Source organism: Copidosoma floridanum, unplaced genomic scaffold (genome assembly GCF_036245765.1).
Source record: "Copidosoma floridanum isolate Cflo_tuat_1 unplaced genomic scaffold, Cflo_Japanese_pri ptg000019l, whole genome shotgun sequence".
Lineage (NCBI taxonomy): Eukaryota > Metazoa > Arthropoda > Insecta > Hymenoptera > Encyrtidae > Copidosoma > Copidosoma floridanum.
The window spans coordinates 4,574,461-4,591,626 of NW_028321896.1; the positions used below are offsets into that span (position 1 = coordinate 4,574,461).

The following is a 17,166-nucleotide window of genomic DNA, read 5'->3' on the forward strand; positions in this document are numbered from 1 at the left end:
AATACCAGTATGCTAACTTTAAATTCAACCTAACAAACTTTCATGCTCTACAACACTTTTCCAGCTATTTTACAACGTGTTTCGATGATAAGTGTATTATAACAAAACTACAGATGAAATTTGTCAATACAAAAAAGTGTCTTTCAGTAGATCCGTAAATTAAAATTTGATATGATGAACTAAATTTGAGATGTACAAAAATTATATAGTGTAAAACGATTTTTTGGCAATTTTGAAACGATTTTTCTCGATAGAATCGTTAAGGAATTTTAGAGAAAAACTTATTTCACAGACAAGCTTCATTTTATCAAACTTTACAACTTTTGTATTCAAAACTTTGTTATAGAATTTGAATTTATTTTTTTAACGAGCAAAAAACGTTTTTTTCACTATTTTTGTATGTATTTTGCTCTACAGAGCGACTGCAATGCAATTTTGAGCAAAGTGCATGATACAAAAAAGTTGTATTTTAACGAGATCTGAAATTTTGTCTCTGAACGCAAACGTGTTAAATGGATGTAAAAAACGTTATCTCTGTATAACTGATTTTTTCGTCTCAGAGTGCTGAACTCAAAATTTTTCTTTTCAATGAAACTTGTCTAACAGCAAACGATGTTTTAGTCATATTAGACATCCAACTTGAAACTACTAACCAAATTTCAACTTATTTGGACCATAATTACTTGAGTGAGTCGGAAAATTTGATAAAGTACATACAAACTTCTACACACACACACACACCATGTGACTAACTTAGATCACCCTCAGACTAGGTTCAAAATTTGTTTTGCATTAAAAATAGACGGTTTAAAAGTGGTTACACTTTTTCCTCTGGCAAAATTATAAGACACTTCTATATGTTAATCGTGTTTAGAAATAAGACAGAGAACCAAAATAATCAAAGAAATTATAGAAAAAAATTGAATGTTTTTAAAATGTACCATTCTCTAGAGTATGCATTAACAAAAGTTTTTTTTCAATTCAGATATGTAGTGAGAGAACGGTTCTTTATTTAGCATCATATATACCGTATCGAGTGATGCGCCCGAAACCTTGCAAAATGGTCGCCATTCCACTGAATACGTTGAGACATATGGGTATTGGTTTGAGAAGAGGAGATCCTCTTCTAGGGTTTTTCAACTATTAGTAAGTATCTTTAAATGAAAATAAATAGTGAAGAATAATAATCACTATAAAATATTTTTTAGTCTGCAAAAATTTAAGGAAAATGGAATGCTCACTCTTTTAAAATATCGTGAGAAAGAAATAAATGATAGCGAATTCAAAGAACAAGAAAATCCAGTTTATGCATTCAGTATGCAGAATGTCTTTGTTCTTTTCATCATTTTTATGATTGGACTTGGCATAAGTTTGGGAATTTTGTTCATAGAGTGTTTATACAATAAATTTAAACCGATAAAAATAAAGAAAGCCGAATCCAGCAGAAAAAGAAAAATGTCACCCCTCCACGAAAATCGGAGGGACCCATCTCCGCCACCTTTTCCTTTTATTCTTTAAAAAGTTTACAAAACATATGCCTGCAAACTTCAAATTTGAATGAAGTACCTGTAATTTTATTATTTTACTATGTTCAATTAAGATATGACGTCATTGATGATAAATCAATGCATATTAACAGCCTGCACGCTATATATTTATACTGGGCACCATAACCATCGGAGCGCATATCATCCTTTGCGGAGACTAACTTGCACTTTTCAGTGTGACACTTGTTGCGCACACTGACCTCTGGAATTTTTTGTTAGCAACTTACTCTCCATAGCTGAGCACGGACTCCATGGTTTTACGATAGCACCTGACATTTAGATGTTCCAGTGTAGATTTTTCTTTAGCTTAAAAGCTGACAACTTTTTCAAGAGATTTTGCTTCACTACCATAAATGACTCTCAACAAAGTGAAGAAACAATAGAGAGGTTTATTCAACTTCTTTAGTGTACTCTCATGGATAATAGACTTGGTCAAACATTCACCGTGAAAGAAATTCCTTTACGAAAAAAAATCTTTTATAATATTTTATATTACACCAGTTGTGTGAGATGTGTACCTTGTAACCCCAATTACTGTGACTACTTTAATAGTATTTCATAAATATTTGTAAAAGTAGCAGCAGTAGCATAGCATACTTCCCAAAGAAAACATAATCTTTCTTACAGTTTTTAGTTCGTTTTAGTTTGAAATTTTATGATGTAAATCAATAGATAATAATGTAAAAATATTTTTCTTATCGAATTATGCAGATTGTGAATGATCATCGTAAAATTACAAATTGTAATTACGTATCATCAACAAATTGTAATATGTATTATGTATTACTTATAAATTGTAATTATTATGTATTACCTACAACTTAATTGTGTATCAATATTTATGCGATAAGATTATTTGTTAGATTATTTTATTTAAGCTACCAAGCCAATAGAGTTTTATTAACTTTATGACTATCATATTAAATTTTTGTTGCATTCAAAATATTACTAAGTACATTGTAATATGCCATTGATTCTTTTGATACCTGACCAAATCAACAATTTTTTCTTTCCAAACAATTGTATTACGAACAAATCGGCTCCAGTAGCCCAAATATAACGCCTTTCTCTCTCCTTTTTGTCGTTAAAAAAAATTTTTTTTTGTTTTTTCGTTTTTTTTTTTTTTTTTGACACTGACATATAAATATATATGTTCTTTAGCTCGGTCTCCTTGGATATCGATATAATTTCCTTGATGATGATAAAGATGGCCACACAAACACTTACACCCGTCGTGGTACGTCTTTTCAATGTATGTCTTGATCAGAACTATTCAATTCCTCTGCTCCATTGAGAACTGCATTGTTTATACCACTGGCAAAAAGCATAAGGATGGTAATACCTGGTGACACGCAACCGGTAGCACAGCTTTCATCATTTTCAAAGCCGTTGGAGAAAATCTTTTACCAGCATATAGTGCAGTACATTGTGAAACATAATTGCTGGATCCATTTTGAACTGGATTTCAAGAGATTACTATGCGGGTTATAGTGAAAAGCTGATCTCTCACGTAATGAATTCTTTATTTATCGATTTTGATGTTGCTTTCATCTCCAGAAATGTTCAGCGTGATTTTCTTGACGCCTAAAACTGTATTCGTTGGATGCATTTAAAGTTTTTCTTCCAATTTGACTTTTTGCGACTTTTGGCATGCTTAAGACTTTTGTGAGCCCTAAAGGCTATTTTTTTTAACTTAATTAGGTTGTAATATATTTGTTGCCAAAGTAGTTCGACGTCCGATTGCCCTAAAAAAGACCGGTGAGCTTTTTAAGTTAACTCTTTCTTGACTGCAGTTAACAGCAATTGTGACTGCCTGGATACCTCAGGGTGATCTTCTCTGGCTTGCTGTTGAAGACCCAGACTGATCGGGAGAAAAATTACAAAGTCCGAAGCTTTGGGGCTAGTTGTAGTGCTCTTTTCCAACGTCTCCCGGTATAACGTCGAAGACGTTGGTGTCTAAAGCACCATTTTTTTTGCAGATTCGGTTGTTTTGGTGATCTTAGATGGGGAGATTGGTTAGTTATACGTGTCCAGTTTTTTTTTTTTTCATTTTTTTTTTTTTTTGTGGAGAGAGGGGAAATACATTGAGGCACACCGCAGGAACAGCGGTAGTGTGGGACTCGGTGGATTTTTTTTATTAGACCACCCATACCCACTAAAACCCCCCCCCCCATGCCGCGTGGCTTTTGATCCACCCCGGAACCGCGTTAGCATTACTTCAGGGTGGAGCCACCAGAGAGACCATCGCGTCTCACAGCATTAACGAGCTAACTCGCCACCATATGCTAGAGGTGCTGATGCTCTCGAGTCCTGAAAAAGACTCGGGGTCCCTGAGGACCAGCACCTTGTCTAGCGCTTCATAGTAGGCCGCCTACTTAGCCAGCACCACTATAAGTTTAATGCTTTCCCTTGCTGATAGGTAAAAAGTATCCAGCGCAGCGTGGGTCCACATGAGCCTGTCTTTCAACTCCAGGCCTTTTGGCCTTATTCTGATCCTGCTTAGGCCTTATCCCTGGTCTCTTTCAGGGCTTTTCTAAATAAAGGGCAGCTCCCGCTGCCTGCTTCGTGCTTGTTGTCCGTTGTTGGGCAAAGGAAGCACCGTGCTGGGCCTGGACACTCTTTTTTCCGGTGGTTTGAGCTTCCACACCGGAAGCAAAGCTATGATCTGTTTTCGTTCTCACAGTTGCCCGAGACGTGTCCATATCCCAGGCATTTGTAACATCTTGTTACTTCGCTTCTTCTTCGAATTCGGCAGCTTACAAAGCCAACTCGTAACCTGCCTTCCTTTTCTACTTGTCTGACAGATGCTTCGTCCACCTTTATTGAAGCCAGCCTCTGTCCTCTGGCATTTGGCTTTCAGAGAGCAACTTCTGGCTCCTGGCTCTGATGTCCAAAAGTCCTAGCGAAGGCCTCTTTGACCTCATCTTCCTCTACAATGGCATCCAGATCTCGGACCTCTAATGTCACTTTTCTGTCGCTCATTTTGACAGTACCCTGTCCGGCTACCGACTTTTCAATTTGCTGTGAGAATGCAGTAGCATTCTCTACACCTTTGGCTTTAATAAGTACGTCTCCTTTTTTTGTAGTGACAACACTTTGGACTGCCACTTTAGCCTTATCGGGGTCAAAGTTCGCCTTCATAGTCTTCAGCACCGTTGCAAAGGTCTGTCCGTCAGCCATCTTCACTACTACTGTTGTTGTGGCGTCCACTCTTTTCTTCCGGCTTGTTTTGTCATTCAGTGGAATTTCTTCTTGTTTGCCACTGCCTGTTTTCTTTTTCTTTGAAGACATAGCCTGCTGGTGTTTCTCAGAGCTGTCCGATGGGCTCCTGTTTCTCTTACTTCGTTCTATTTCCTTTAAGGCAGTGTTCAGGGTTCGTTTCTGTACATGCCGTCGGAAATTATCTCGCCTTTTTTCCCTCCACTGCAGGGATTCAAATGACGACTTCCAAGCGTTGGTATACGAATCTTCTTCAATAAGACAGCCTTTTCTTAGCATCTCTGCCTCTTGAAGATGCTTAAGCGCCGCTTTGAGCCCATTTTTAACAGCGTTCGCTGTGTTGCCGTACTTATCATTAATCAGTTGTAGCGTCTCTGTAATGTCATTCGTTGCTGATTGGACTTTATCAGCAACTTGCTGTCGCTTTACTCCGAGCCTAGTGACACTTTCTTCTAAAAAGGCAAGCTCTTCCTGGGTCTGGTGGCTAAATACCGACACGTTGCTAACCTCGGTGTCGTTAGTGCCTATACTCGACAGGTTTCCTCTTCGTCCTTTGTCTGTAAGGAAAGGCCATGGAACATTTAGCAGTCGCTGTCGGCCATTAGACATGTCTTTGTGCCCCCCCCCCAGAATCCGTGGGGCCTGCGTCAGTCACCCGGGCTTTCACCGGATCGGAACTGCCAGCGGATTCCCTCAGAAAGGTATACCGCCTGGGGTACTTGTTTTGCATCGACGTTTTTCATATTGTCATCATTTTTAATATCGTACTGACCCGCGAAGGCCAGCACTACCCTTTTTTCTAGAAATAAGTATTCGGAAAGGGTTAAAACCAGGGCAGCAGCCCTTTCTGTTACCAGAGAGGACCGCTACTTGCTCAGGCCGGCCGGGAGTCGCCACTCTCCCTCAGTCCCACCCACGGAGACTGCCCTGGTGTTGAGTAACAAGTGTAAGAATGGTGTTTTTGTGTAATGTATGTATTTGTTGGTACACAACGGTCATTCCAGCGAGACGAGCGGCAGGTGTACAGTCCCGAGACCGCGCAGACAACCCAACAAAACGGGCTTGCGTAAGGCACTAAGGTGCCGCCATATAGCCTCCTCAGCGGTAGTAAGCCTAGATTAGTCGGCCCACCACGTCTTTTTTTGTTTATGAGGCGTACAGCCATATCAGATGGGGTTACCCAGACTTACCTGGGCCTCATCATCCGGCTTCACCCGTCGCCAGGCCTCCAACGCAAGCCCGGAAAAGGACCCGCCACACGCAACCCAGCACAATCCGTAAGTGTCCCTGTGTTAGTTTAGGGAGAGTGTGTGATGCATGTATCTGAGAAGAATGTTTTAACCGCCGCTTACTTCTATACACGACATCCACACCGATGGAAGCACGGGGCACTAGTCCCCCGTCCACATCGCCGCAGATACACACGCCAACGCCACACACGCCCCCCGATCCACGCCCCCAACCACCACCACAGAGAGCCACCCCAGCTGCCCATCGTCACCTCATATTTTAAGAGGATGCCCCTATCCGCCACCCGGGGAAGCGCCCGGTATGGAGAAACTAGCGAAAACCCCACCCGGGATACGTGTCCCGTGGAGGCTGTCCCGTTGGCTCAAGTTTTTTTTCCTTCATAGCTGTTATAGGTTTGCCCAGCGCAAACCTTAGAGAGTATCAGTGATTCCTGGTTGAATGCTTAGAGTCGAGAGGGTGATATAGGGTCGTCAGTCACCGGGTTTTCCAGCCTTGCGAAGAACAACTCCGCAGGTGACGTCTGCCAGTGAATGGCTGACTTGGTTTAATAGTGGCCTTCTTTAGTTAACATAATCTTTTAGTCGACGAATAACATTTCCGGAAATGGTAGTAAAAATCTATTTGTTGGCAAGGTAGTTTAAACTTAAGTGGCCCTTGAAAAAACTGATTAGATTAATGGTAAAGTAGGGAACATAAATACTTTCAATAGCCCTGAAAAGAGCAAGTGGTGAAATTTCAAGTTATTTTTTTATTATTATTCTTGATTATGGAGAGCCAGCTGCTGGTAGCTTAACTCTTATCCTTAGAGTCGCTGTGTACGGAGACCATACAGGAAGAAGGTACGCCACTGACCAAAGAATATTTCGTCTTCAGGTTGTTCCCCGGATGACAACCGCTCCATGTTAGTCGGGAAAATGAGCCTGAAGAATACCTTCTCTGTAACTGTTACTCGCAATGTCATATGTTCCAAGCGGAAAAATTTTTTTACATGCGTTTCAGTGGAGGTGACACCTTTTTTCCATGATTAACATATTAAAATTAAATCTATAAATATTATATATTTAGATACAATTTTAACATGTAAATTGCGGAAAAAGGATGTCACCCTCAGGGTAAAACTTTTTTTGAAATTTTGTTATGTTGTTTGGGATAATAGTATCAAATTACAGCTAAATTTTTGAAGGGTTTAACCACACCGTTTTCAAGATATATTGACCTGAAAAAACAATATTTTAACATGTAGGCTTATGGAGAAATCACTTAAATTTCACATAAAAAAAAACGGCTAAATGAACTTGCTTTTTTTTTTTTAAATGAAAGAATATTGTCAAAATAATATTTTGTCAAAGTTTGAGAGAGCCCTACCACAAATTTCTATTAAAAAACAGCAAAAAATGTGCTCGCAGCAGACGACTTGGCAACGCTGCTTTTGGCGTGCGCTTTGAAATGTAATGAATAGTAAAAACTCCTTTTGTAATTGAAAATTTAATTATAAAAAATTCAACCGAATACATAAGTACACTGTCATCAGTAGACGACGACAACAGTAGACGACGTGCCAGCAGCCGAAAAAATTCACAACGTTGCCAGACGCTCTCCCTCCCCTTGCCTCTCTGAGATTTCCCCCCGCTAACACTACCGAACCTCCTTTACTGTAAATTAAATAGCAATAAATATCCCCTTCCTCTCGGAGTTGCGCACTGCATCGAATTGAACAACACTAAACTCTAAGTATACTAAAATTTCTTATACAGTCGTCAGTTATTCTACGATTTTATCGAAGTGGCACACAAGTAAAACGTTGATCACTTAAATCTTAGCTCGAATTATTGGATAGTCATTAAAAAAATTTTCATTAAAAATGGGAGACGATGGGTATGGACCATCAATTCCAGGCTGGGCCAAGACAGAAGAATTCATGGCCCAAATACAGGCCCTAGATAAACTAGAAAAAGAGATGGCCTTGGATAAATCTCATTCCGGTATTCCTTGCAAAATCTCTCAAGAGTCGAGATCCTTGACCATAAGGCAAGACAATAAACCTGCTTCATCAGCCAAAAAAGTGAGTATGGTGAGGCTATCGAGAATAGAGTTGTAACATAATTTACCTTGTGTGGAACGTGTTGGAATTTATAGGGATATTATTTTCAGGGTACATTCGTAAGGGGCATTGATTGCAGTACATTTGCCCTTCATGAAATAAATGTTAGCGTAAGTATTTGGTTTCTTCACGCTAACAATAAATTTTGAGTTTTTATTGTTCCGAATCTTAAGAAAAATAACTTGTACGTTTTATTGTCCATTTGTATTCATATATGATGTCACCGACCATTTTTAAATACCACGTCATAATTTTTAAAAGGTTTCCTTTGTAAGAAAGCGGTACGTTAATTAGTTTTACCCGTTTTATCTACAGGTCATTAGTAGATCAATTATAGTCGAGGCGAAACACACGGGAATGCAGGACAAGGATGACAATAGTCATTCTGATTTATACAAAATATTCGACGTTTTGGAAGAGTATGACATAGAAAAAGCCATGATTACATTGCACTCTGATGGTATTTTGGAGATTAAAGTTCCTGAGATAACAGCAAACGAATAAATAGCATGAAGCCAACATCTCGAATTTTATTAACTAAATAAAAAAAGGACCAAAAAAACGAAAAGAATCGATAAACAGCATGAAAAAATTAATACATTTTGTCAACGTGTAAGGAAATCATTAAAATGGTTTTAAATGTCTAAAGGCTATTGATATAATTTTGATGTATAACAATAAATATCTGTAAGTATATTCTATTGGTATTGAAGGTGCTAGATCCTACATACGTCCCTCTCCATCTGGCATAAACGGTTTAGCCATTACTCTCATGTTGTATGGCACATACCTTCTTACCGTACCGAAATAGTCACCATATTTACGTGCCGCGAAAGAGATTCGCACGTTTGTCTAAACAATTAAATACGCCGCCATTGAAGCCACTCCACTCTGTTGTAAAACACGTTGTAACGTTTACAAAATGACTATTGTAGTTCCTTTTTAAACATATATACAAACAAATCAACGTTATTCACAGGATGTAATTAAAAAGAGCGTAGTATAAGCTTAAAAAAAGATTATATTACTGGAAAATTCACTTTTGAGTAACTATATATCATACCCCGTAGTAATACAAAGATTCAAGTACATAAGTACATCTAAGTATTTCATAAATTACACAGGACCACAAAAAAAAAAAAAATAAGTGGAAGGGTCCCTTTCAGCAACAATGCATTTCTTGTATATTTTGAGGCGCTGACTTCATTCCCATTGTTCAAATTGCTCTATCACATCACAATTTTTTACACTTGTTAACATGGGGACTACTTTAATTACCAAAATAAAAGCATTGCCGCTTATGGACAACTTTTTCGTTAATAAAAAAGAATTGTAATGCGATAGAGCAATTTAGACAATGGGAATGAAGTCAGCGACTCAAAATATATAAGAAATGCATTGTTGCTGAAAGGGACCCTTCCACGTATTTTTTTTGTGGTCCTGTGTTATAAGATTAACACTCACATCTTTAAAAAATTTCTAGAGTTCATTATTACAATTTTGTAAGATAAAAAAATTAACTAAGTACCTATTGGCTCTTTGCAGATGCCGACGAAAGTGTATTATATTTTTATACTGATACGTAATTAAATGAACGATATTTTATTGATTTTTGGATTTGTCTAAAACGTATTTATTAAGCCTATAAAGTATTTTATGAAATCTCTAATAAGAACAAATCGGTATTATAAATATACTGTGAGTTGCGCTAAAATTTGCATATTTAAGTAAACAGTACGTAAATAGTAGCTGTATTCGTAATTACTTTTTACTTGCAGGAAATCTTTTGTTGAATAAAATATTGCTATTACAATATAATACATAAAATTTTATTACTTTATACAATGCTGAGTATGAAAATATATTTTAATCTGTTGGTTTACTTGTTCGTGATAGAAGCATTTCTGGAACACATGCTTTTTTCGACTCATCTCAATTACATGTAAAGATTTTTGAATAACTTTAATGTCATGATAATGATATATTATACGTAAACAAACGTTAAATCCTGTAAATCGAAAATAAAGCAATGGATTTTTTCTCGTCCGATGGACATGTAGAAAATAAGCTGTAGGTTTTCTATCATAGTAGAAAAGCACGTAAACTGCTGTTGGTAACATTCAACAAATCATGTAAAGAATTTTGTTACTTTGTCAAAATTTGTTTGTTCTACTAATTGACAGAAACATTTTGAAAAAGGATTTACTCAACCATCCAACTGTTTTTCGTCTTATTAATCAATAACACTTAAAATTTCACCACAGTCAGCGAGGTAAACGTCTTTTTCAAATTCAGAATTAAAAATTGATTCAAATTTCAAATATTTAATTGTTAGAATTTGGAATTTAGATTTTTTAACTCAATCTTTCAAATTCGCTTGACTATAATTATTGACTGGTATCATTATTTAGCTAATTCACTCATTTGACGTAACAGTGCCTTAATATAGAATAAAACCATTTCACTGAAATTAATATATTTTTGTTTAGTACTTGAAAATTAATAACGAGAGATTTAAAAAAAGGATCAGAGTAAATTACTCTAATTTTTTTGCGTGCCGTTCGATGGCTTGTCTCATCTAACTCGTCCAACTCTCCTGAATTTTTGAAACGATCAAGTCTCCGGTTAGAAGACAAATGTTCTGTGGACGATTTTGAGGCAAACCTTCGAGATAGGGGTCGTTTTACTCGTAATAACATGTTCCAACAGGAAAAATTTTTTTACATGCGTTTCAGTGGAGGTGACACCTTTTTTCCATGATTAACATATTAAAATTAAATCTATAAATATTATATATTTAGATACAATTTTAACATGTAAATTGCGGAAAAAGGATGTCACCCTCAGGGTAAAACTTTTTTTGAAATTTTGTTATGTTGTTTGGGATAATAGTATCAAATTACAGCTAAATTTTTGAAGGGTTTAACCACACCGTTTTCAAGATATATTGACCTGAAAAAACAATATTTTAACATGTAGGCTTATGGAGAAATCACTTAAATTTCACATAAAAAAAAACGGCTAAATGAACTTGCTTTTTTTTTTTTAAATGAAAGAATATTGTCAAAATAATATTTTGTCAAAGTTTGAGAGAGCCCTACCACAAATTTCTATTAAAAAACAGCAAAAAATGTGCTCGCAGCAGACGACTTGGCAACGCTGCTTTTGGCGTGCGCTTTGAAATGTAATGAATAGTAAAAACTCCTTTTGTAATTGAAAATTTAATTATAAAAAATTCAACCGAATACATAAGTACACTGTCATCAGTAGACGACGACAACAGTAGACGACGTGCCAGCAGCCGAAAAAATTCACAACGTTGCCAGACGCTCTCCCTCCCCTTGCCTCTCTGAGATTTCCCCCCGCTAACACTACCGAACCTCCTTTACTGTAAATTAAATAGCAATAAATATCCCCTTCCTCTCGGAGTTGCGCACTGCATCGAATTGAACAACACTAAACTCTAAGTATACTAAAATTTCTTATACAGTCGTCAGTTATTCTACGATTTTATCGAAGTGGCACACAAGTAAAACGTTGATCACTTAAATCTTAGCTCGAATTATTGGATAGTCATTAAAAAAATTTTCATTAAAAATGGGAGACGATGGGTATGGACCATCAATTCCAGGCTGGGCCAAGACAGAAGAATTCATGGCCCAAATACAGGCCCTAGATAAACTAGAAAAAGAGATGGCCTTGGATAAATCTCATTCCGGTATTCCTTGCAAAATCTCTCAAGAGTCGAGATCCTTGACCATAAGGCAAGACAATAAACCTGCTTCATCAGCCAAAAAAGTGAGTATGGTGAGGCTATCGAGAATAGAGTTGTAACATAATTTACCTTGTGTGGAACGTGTTGGAATTTATAGGGATATTATTTTCAGGGTACATTCGTAAGGGGCATTGATTGCAGTACATTTGCCCTTCATGAAATAAATGTTAGCGTAAGTATTTGGTTTCTTCACGCTAACAATAAATTTTGAGTTTTTATTGTTCCGAATCTTAAGAAAAATAACTTGTACGTTTTATTGTCCATTTGTATTCATATATGATGTCACCGACCATTTTTAAATACCACGTCATAATTTTTAAAAGGTTTCCTTTGTAAGAAAGCGGTACGTTAATTAGTTTTACCCGTTTTATCTACAGGTCATTAGTAGATCAATTATAGTCGAGGCGAAACACACGGGAATGCAGGACAAGGATGACAATAGTCATTCTGATTTATACAAAATATTCGACGTTTTGGAAGAGTATGACATAGAAAAAGCCATGATTACATTGCACTCTGATGGTATTTTGGAGATTAAAGTTCCTGAGATAACAGCAAACGAATAAATAGCATGAAGCCAACATCTCGAATTTTATTAACTAAATAAAAAAAGGACCAAAAAAACGAAAAGAATCGATAAACAGCATGAAAAAATTAATACATTTTGTCAACGTGTAAGGAAATCATTAAAATGGTTTTAAATGTCTAAAGGCTATTGATATAATTTTGATGTATAACAATAAATATCTGTAAGTATATTCTATTGGTATTGAAGGTGCTAGATCCTACATACGTCCCTCTCCATCTGGCATAAACGGTTTAGCCATTACTCTCATGTTGTATGGCACATACCTTCTTACCGTACCGAAATAGTCACCATATTTACGTGCCGCGAAAGAGATTCGCACGTTTGTCTAAACAATTAAATACGCCGCCATTGAAGCCACTCCACTCTGTTGTAAAACACGTTGTAACGTTTACAAAATGACTATTGTAGTTCCTTTTTAAACATATATACAAACAAATCAACGTTATTCACAGGATGTAATTAAAAAGAGCGTAGTATAAGCTTAAAAAAAGATTATATTACTGGAAAATTCACTTTTGAGTAACTATATATCATACCCCGTAGTAATACAAAGATTCAAGTACATAAGTACATCTAAGTATTTCATAAATTACACAGGACCACAAAAAAAAAAAAAATAAGTGGAAGGGTCCCTTTCAGCAACAATGCATTTCTTGTATATTTTGAGGCGCTGACTTCATTCCCATTGTTCAAATTGCTCTATCACATCACAATTTTTTACACTTGTTAACATGGGGACTACTTTAATTACCAAAATAAAAGCATTGCCGCTTATGGACAACTTTTTCGTTAATAAAAAAGAATTGTAATGCGATAGAGCAATTTAGACAATGGGAATGAAGTCAGCGACTCAAAATATATAAGAAATGCATTGTTGCTGAAAGGGACCCTTCCACGTATTTTTTTTGTGGTCCTGTGTTATAAGATTAACACTCACATCTTTAAAAAATTTCTAGAGTTCATTATTACAATTTTGTAAGATAAAAAAATTAACTAAGTACCTATTGGCTCTTTGCAGATGCCGACGAAAGTGTATTATATTTTTATACTGATACGTAATTAAATGAACGATATTTTATTGATTTTTGGATTTGTCTAAAACGTATTTATTAAGCCTATAAAGTATTTTATGAAATCTCTAATAAGAACAAATCGGTATTATAAATATACTGTGAGTTGCGCTAAAATTTGCATATTTAAGTAAACAGTACGTAAATAGTAGCTGTATTCGTAATTACTTTTTACTTGCAGGAAATCTTTTGTTGAATAAAATATTGCTATTACAATATAATACATAAAATTTTATTACTTTATACAATGCTGAGTATGAAAATATATTTTAATCTGTTGGTTTACTTGTTCGTGATAGAAGCATTTCTGGAACACATGCTTTTTTCGACTCATCTCAATTACATGTAAAGATTTTTGAATAACTTTAATGTCATGATAATGATATATTATACGTAAACAAACGTTAAATCCTGTAAATCGAAAATAAAGCAATGGATTTTTTCTCGTCCGATGGACATGTAGAAAATAAGCTGTAGGTTTTCTATCATAGTAGAAAAGCACGTAAACTGCTGTTGGTAACATTCAACAAATCATGTAAAGAATTTTGTTACTTTGTCAAAATTTGTTTGTTCTACTAATTGACAGAAACATTTTGAAAAAGGATTTACTCAACCATCCAACTGTTTTTCGTCTTATTAATCAATAACACTTAAAATTTCACCACAGTCAGCGAGGTAAACGTCTTTTTCAAATTCAGAATTAAAAATTGATTCAAATTTCAAATATTTAATTGTTAGAATTTGGAATTTAGATTTTTTAACTCAATCTTTCAAATTCGCTTGACTATAATTATTGACTGGTATCATTATTTAGCTAATTCACTCATTTGACGTAACAGTGCCTTAATATAGAATAAAACCATTTCACTGAAATTAATATATTTTTGTTTAGTACTTGAAAATTAATAACGAGAGATTTAAAAAAAGGATCAGAGTAAATTACTCTAATTTTTTTGCGTGCCGTTCGATGGCTTGTCTCATCTAACTCGTCCAACTCTCCTGAATTTTTGAAACGATCAAGTCTCCGGTTAGAAGACAAATGTTCTGTGGACGATTTTGAGGCAAACCTTCGAGATAGGGGTCGTTTTACTCGTAATAACATGTTCCAACAGGAAAAATTTTTTTACATGCGTTTCAGTGGAGGTGACACCTTTTTTCCATGATTAACATATTAAAATTAAATCTATAAATATTATATATTTAGATACAATTTTAACATGTAAATTGCGGAAAAAGGATGTCACCCTCAGGGTAAAACTTTTTTTGAAATTTTGTTATGTTGTTTGGGATAATAGTATCAAATTACAGCTAAATTTTTGAAGGGTTTAACCACACCGTTTTCAAGATATATTGACCTGAAAAAACAATATTTTAACATGTAGGCTTATGGAGAAATCACTTAAATTTCACATAAAAAAAAACGGCTAAATGAACTTGCTTTTTTTTTTTTAAATGAAAGAATATTGTCAAAATAATATTTTGTCAAAGTTTGAGAGAGCCCTACCACAAATTTCTATTAAAAAACAGCAAAAAATGTGCTCGCAGCAGACGACTTGGCAACGCTGCTTTTGGCGTGCGCTTTGAAATGTAATGAATAGTAAAAACTCCTTTTGTAATTGAAAATTTAATTATAAAAAATTCAACCGAATACATAAGTACACTGTCATCAGTAGACGACGACAACAGTAGACGACGTGCCAGCAGCCGAAAAAATTCACAACGTTGCCAGACGCTCTCCCTCCCCTTGCCTCTCTGAGATTTCCCCCCGCTAACACTACCGAACCTCCTTTACTGTAAATTAAATAGCAATAAATATCCCCTTCCTCTCGGAGTTGCGCACTGCATCGAATTGAACAACACTAAACTCTAAGTATACTAAAATTTCTTATACAGTCGTCAGTTATTCTACGATTTTATCGAAGTGGCACACAAGTAAAACGTTGATCACTTAAATCTTAGCTCGAATTATTGGATAGTCATTAAAAAAATTTTCATTAAAAATGGGAGACGATGGGTATGGACCATCAATTCCAGGCTGGGCCAAGACAGAAGAATTCATGGCCCAAATACAGGCCCTAGATAAACTAGAAAAAGAGATGGCCTTGGATAAATCTCATTCCGGTATTCCTTGCAAAATCTCTCAAGAGTCGAGATCCTTGACCATAAGGCAAGACAATAAACCTGCTTCATCAGCCAAAAAAGTGAGTATGGTGAGGCTATCGAGAATAGAGTTGTAACATAATTTACCTTGTGTGGAACGTGTTGGAATTTATAGGGATATTATTTTCAGGGTACATTCGTAAGGGGCATTGATTGCAGTACATTTGCCCTTCATGAAATAAATGTTAGCGTAAGTATTTGGTTTCTTCACGCTAACAATAAATTTTGAGTTTTTATTGTTCCGAATCTTAAGAAAAATAACTTGTACGTTTTATTGTCCATTTGTATTCATATATGATGTCACCGACCATTTTTAAATACCACGTCATAATTTTTAAAAGGTTTCCTTTGTAAGAAAGCGGTACGTTAATTAGTTTTACCCGTTTTATCTACAGGTCATTAGTAGATCAATTATAGTCGAGGCGAAACACACGGGAATGCAGGACAAGGATGACAATAGTCATTCTGATTTATACAAAATATTCGACGTTTTGGAAGAGTATGACATAGAAAAAGCCATGATTACATTGCACTCTGATGGTATTTTGGAGATTAAAGTTCCTGAGATAACAGCAAACGAATAAATAGCATGAAGCCAACATCTCGAATTTTATTAACTAAATAAAAAAAGGACCAAAAAAACGAAAAGAATCGATAAACAGCATGAAAAAATTAATACATTTTGTCAACGTGTAAGGAAATCATTAAAATGGTTTTAAATGTCTAAAGGCTATTGATATAATTTTGATGTATAACAATAAATATCTGTAAGTATATTCTATTGGTATTGAAGGTGCTAGATCCTACATACGTCCCTCTCCATCTGGCATAAACGGTTTAGCCATTACTCTCATGTTGTATGGCACATACCTTCTTACCGTACCGAAATAGTCACCATATTTACGTGCCGCGAAAGAGATTCGCACGTTTGTCTAAACAATTAAATACGCCGCCATTGAAGCCACTCCACTCTGTTGTAAAACACGTTGTAACGTTTACAAAATGACTATTGTAGTTCCTTTTTAAACATATATACAAACAAATCAACGTTATTCACAGGATGTAATTAAAAAGAGCGTAGTATAAGCTTAAAAAAAGATTATATTACTGGAAAATTCACTTTTGAGTAACTATATATCATACCCCGTAGTAATACAAAGATTCAAGTACATAAGTACATCTAAGTATTTCATAAATTACACAGGACCACAAAAAAAAAAAAATAAGTGGAAGGGTCCCTTTCAGCAACAATGCATTTCTTGTATATTTTGAGGCGCTGACTTCATTCCCATTGTTCAAATTGCTCTATCACATCACAATTTTTTACACTTGTTAACATGGGGACTACTTTAATTACCAAAATAAAAGCATTGCCGCTTATGGACAACTTTTTCGTTAATAAAAAAGAATTGTAATGCGATAGAGCAATTTAGACAATGGGAATGAAGTCAGCG

At 35.6% G+C, this 17,166-nt stretch overlaps 3 protein-coding genes across 6 annotated transcripts; all 3 read left to right on the top strand.

The window, feature by feature from the left end:
• Positions 1-7,687: 7,687 nt before the first annotated feature.
• Positions 7,688-8,779, top strand: LOC111642983 (heat shock protein 67B3-like). 2 transcript variants are annotated; one of them, XM_089592626.1, is made up of 3 exons: positions 7,688-8,088; positions 8,169-8,228; positions 8,434-8,779. In XM_089592626.1, the coding sequence occupies exons 1-3, from the start codon at positions 7,879-7,881 to the stop codon at positions 8,620-8,622; spliced, it is 459 nt and encodes a 152-aa protein (XP_089448752.1). In that variant the 5' UTR covers positions 7,688-7,878; the 3' UTR covers positions 8,623-8,779. The 2 variants fall into 2 exon arrangements, with proteins under 2 accessions (XP_089448752.1, XP_089448753.1); XM_089592627.1 differs by having other exon boundaries at positions 7,694-8,079.
• A 2,745-nt stretch (positions 8,780-11,524) lies between these two features.
• Positions 11,525-12,616, top strand: LOC149374499 (heat shock protein 67B3-like). Of its 2 annotated transcripts, none has more exons than XM_089592622.1 (3): positions 11,525-11,925; positions 12,006-12,065; positions 12,271-12,616. In XM_089592622.1, the coding sequence occupies exons 1-3, from the start codon at positions 11,716-11,718 to the stop codon at positions 12,457-12,459; spliced, it is 459 nt and encodes a 152-aa protein (XP_089448748.1). In that variant the 5' UTR covers positions 11,525-11,715; the 3' UTR covers positions 12,460-12,616. The 2 variants fall into 2 exon arrangements, with proteins under 2 accessions (XP_089448748.1, XP_089448749.1); XM_089592623.1 differs by having other exon boundaries at positions 11,531-11,916.
• Positions 12,617-15,361: 2,745 nt separating this feature from the next.
• LOC149374500 (heat shock protein 67B3-like) lies at positions 15,362-16,453 on the top strand. Of its 2 annotated transcripts, none has more exons than XM_089592624.1 (3): positions 15,362-15,762; positions 15,843-15,902; positions 16,108-16,453. In XM_089592624.1, exons 1-3 carry the CDS (start codon positions 15,553-15,555, stop codon positions 16,294-16,296), a joined length of 459 nt encoding a protein of 152 aa, XP_089448750.1. In that variant the 5' UTR covers positions 15,362-15,552; the 3' UTR covers positions 16,297-16,453. The 2 variants fall into 2 exon arrangements, with proteins under 2 accessions (XP_089448750.1, XP_089448751.1); XM_089592625.1 differs by having other exon boundaries at positions 15,368-15,753.
• Positions 16,454-17,166: the final 713 nt, after the last annotated feature.

Coding starts and splice junctions, on each gene's coding strand:
- LOC111642983 (XM_089592626.1), top strand. CDS start 7,879: ATGGGAGACGATGGGTATGGACCATCAATTCCAGGCTGGGCCAAGACA. Junction 8,089..8,168: donor CAGCCAAAAAAGTGAGTATG/GTGAGGCTATCG, acceptor TATTATTTTCAG/GGTACATTCGTAAGGGGCAT. Junction 8,229..8,433: donor TTCATGAAATAAATGTTAGC/GTAAGTATTTGG, acceptor TTTTATCTACAG/GTCATTAGTAGATCAATTAT.
- LOC149374499 (XM_089592622.1), top strand. CDS start 11,716: ATGGGAGACGATGGGTATGGACCATCAATTCCAGGCTGGGCCAAGACA. Junction 11,926..12,005: donor CAGCCAAAAAAGTGAGTATG/GTGAGGCTATCG, acceptor TATTATTTTCAG/GGTACATTCGTAAGGGGCAT. Junction 12,066..12,270: donor TTCATGAAATAAATGTTAGC/GTAAGTATTTGG, acceptor TTTTATCTACAG/GTCATTAGTAGATCAATTAT.
- LOC149374500 (XM_089592624.1), top strand. CDS start 15,553: ATGGGAGACGATGGGTATGGACCATCAATTCCAGGCTGGGCCAAGACA. Junction 15,763..15,842: donor CAGCCAAAAAAGTGAGTATG/GTGAGGCTATCG, acceptor TATTATTTTCAG/GGTACATTCGTAAGGGGCAT. Junction 15,903..16,107: donor TTCATGAAATAAATGTTAGC/GTAAGTATTTGG, acceptor TTTTATCTACAG/GTCATTAGTAGATCAATTAT.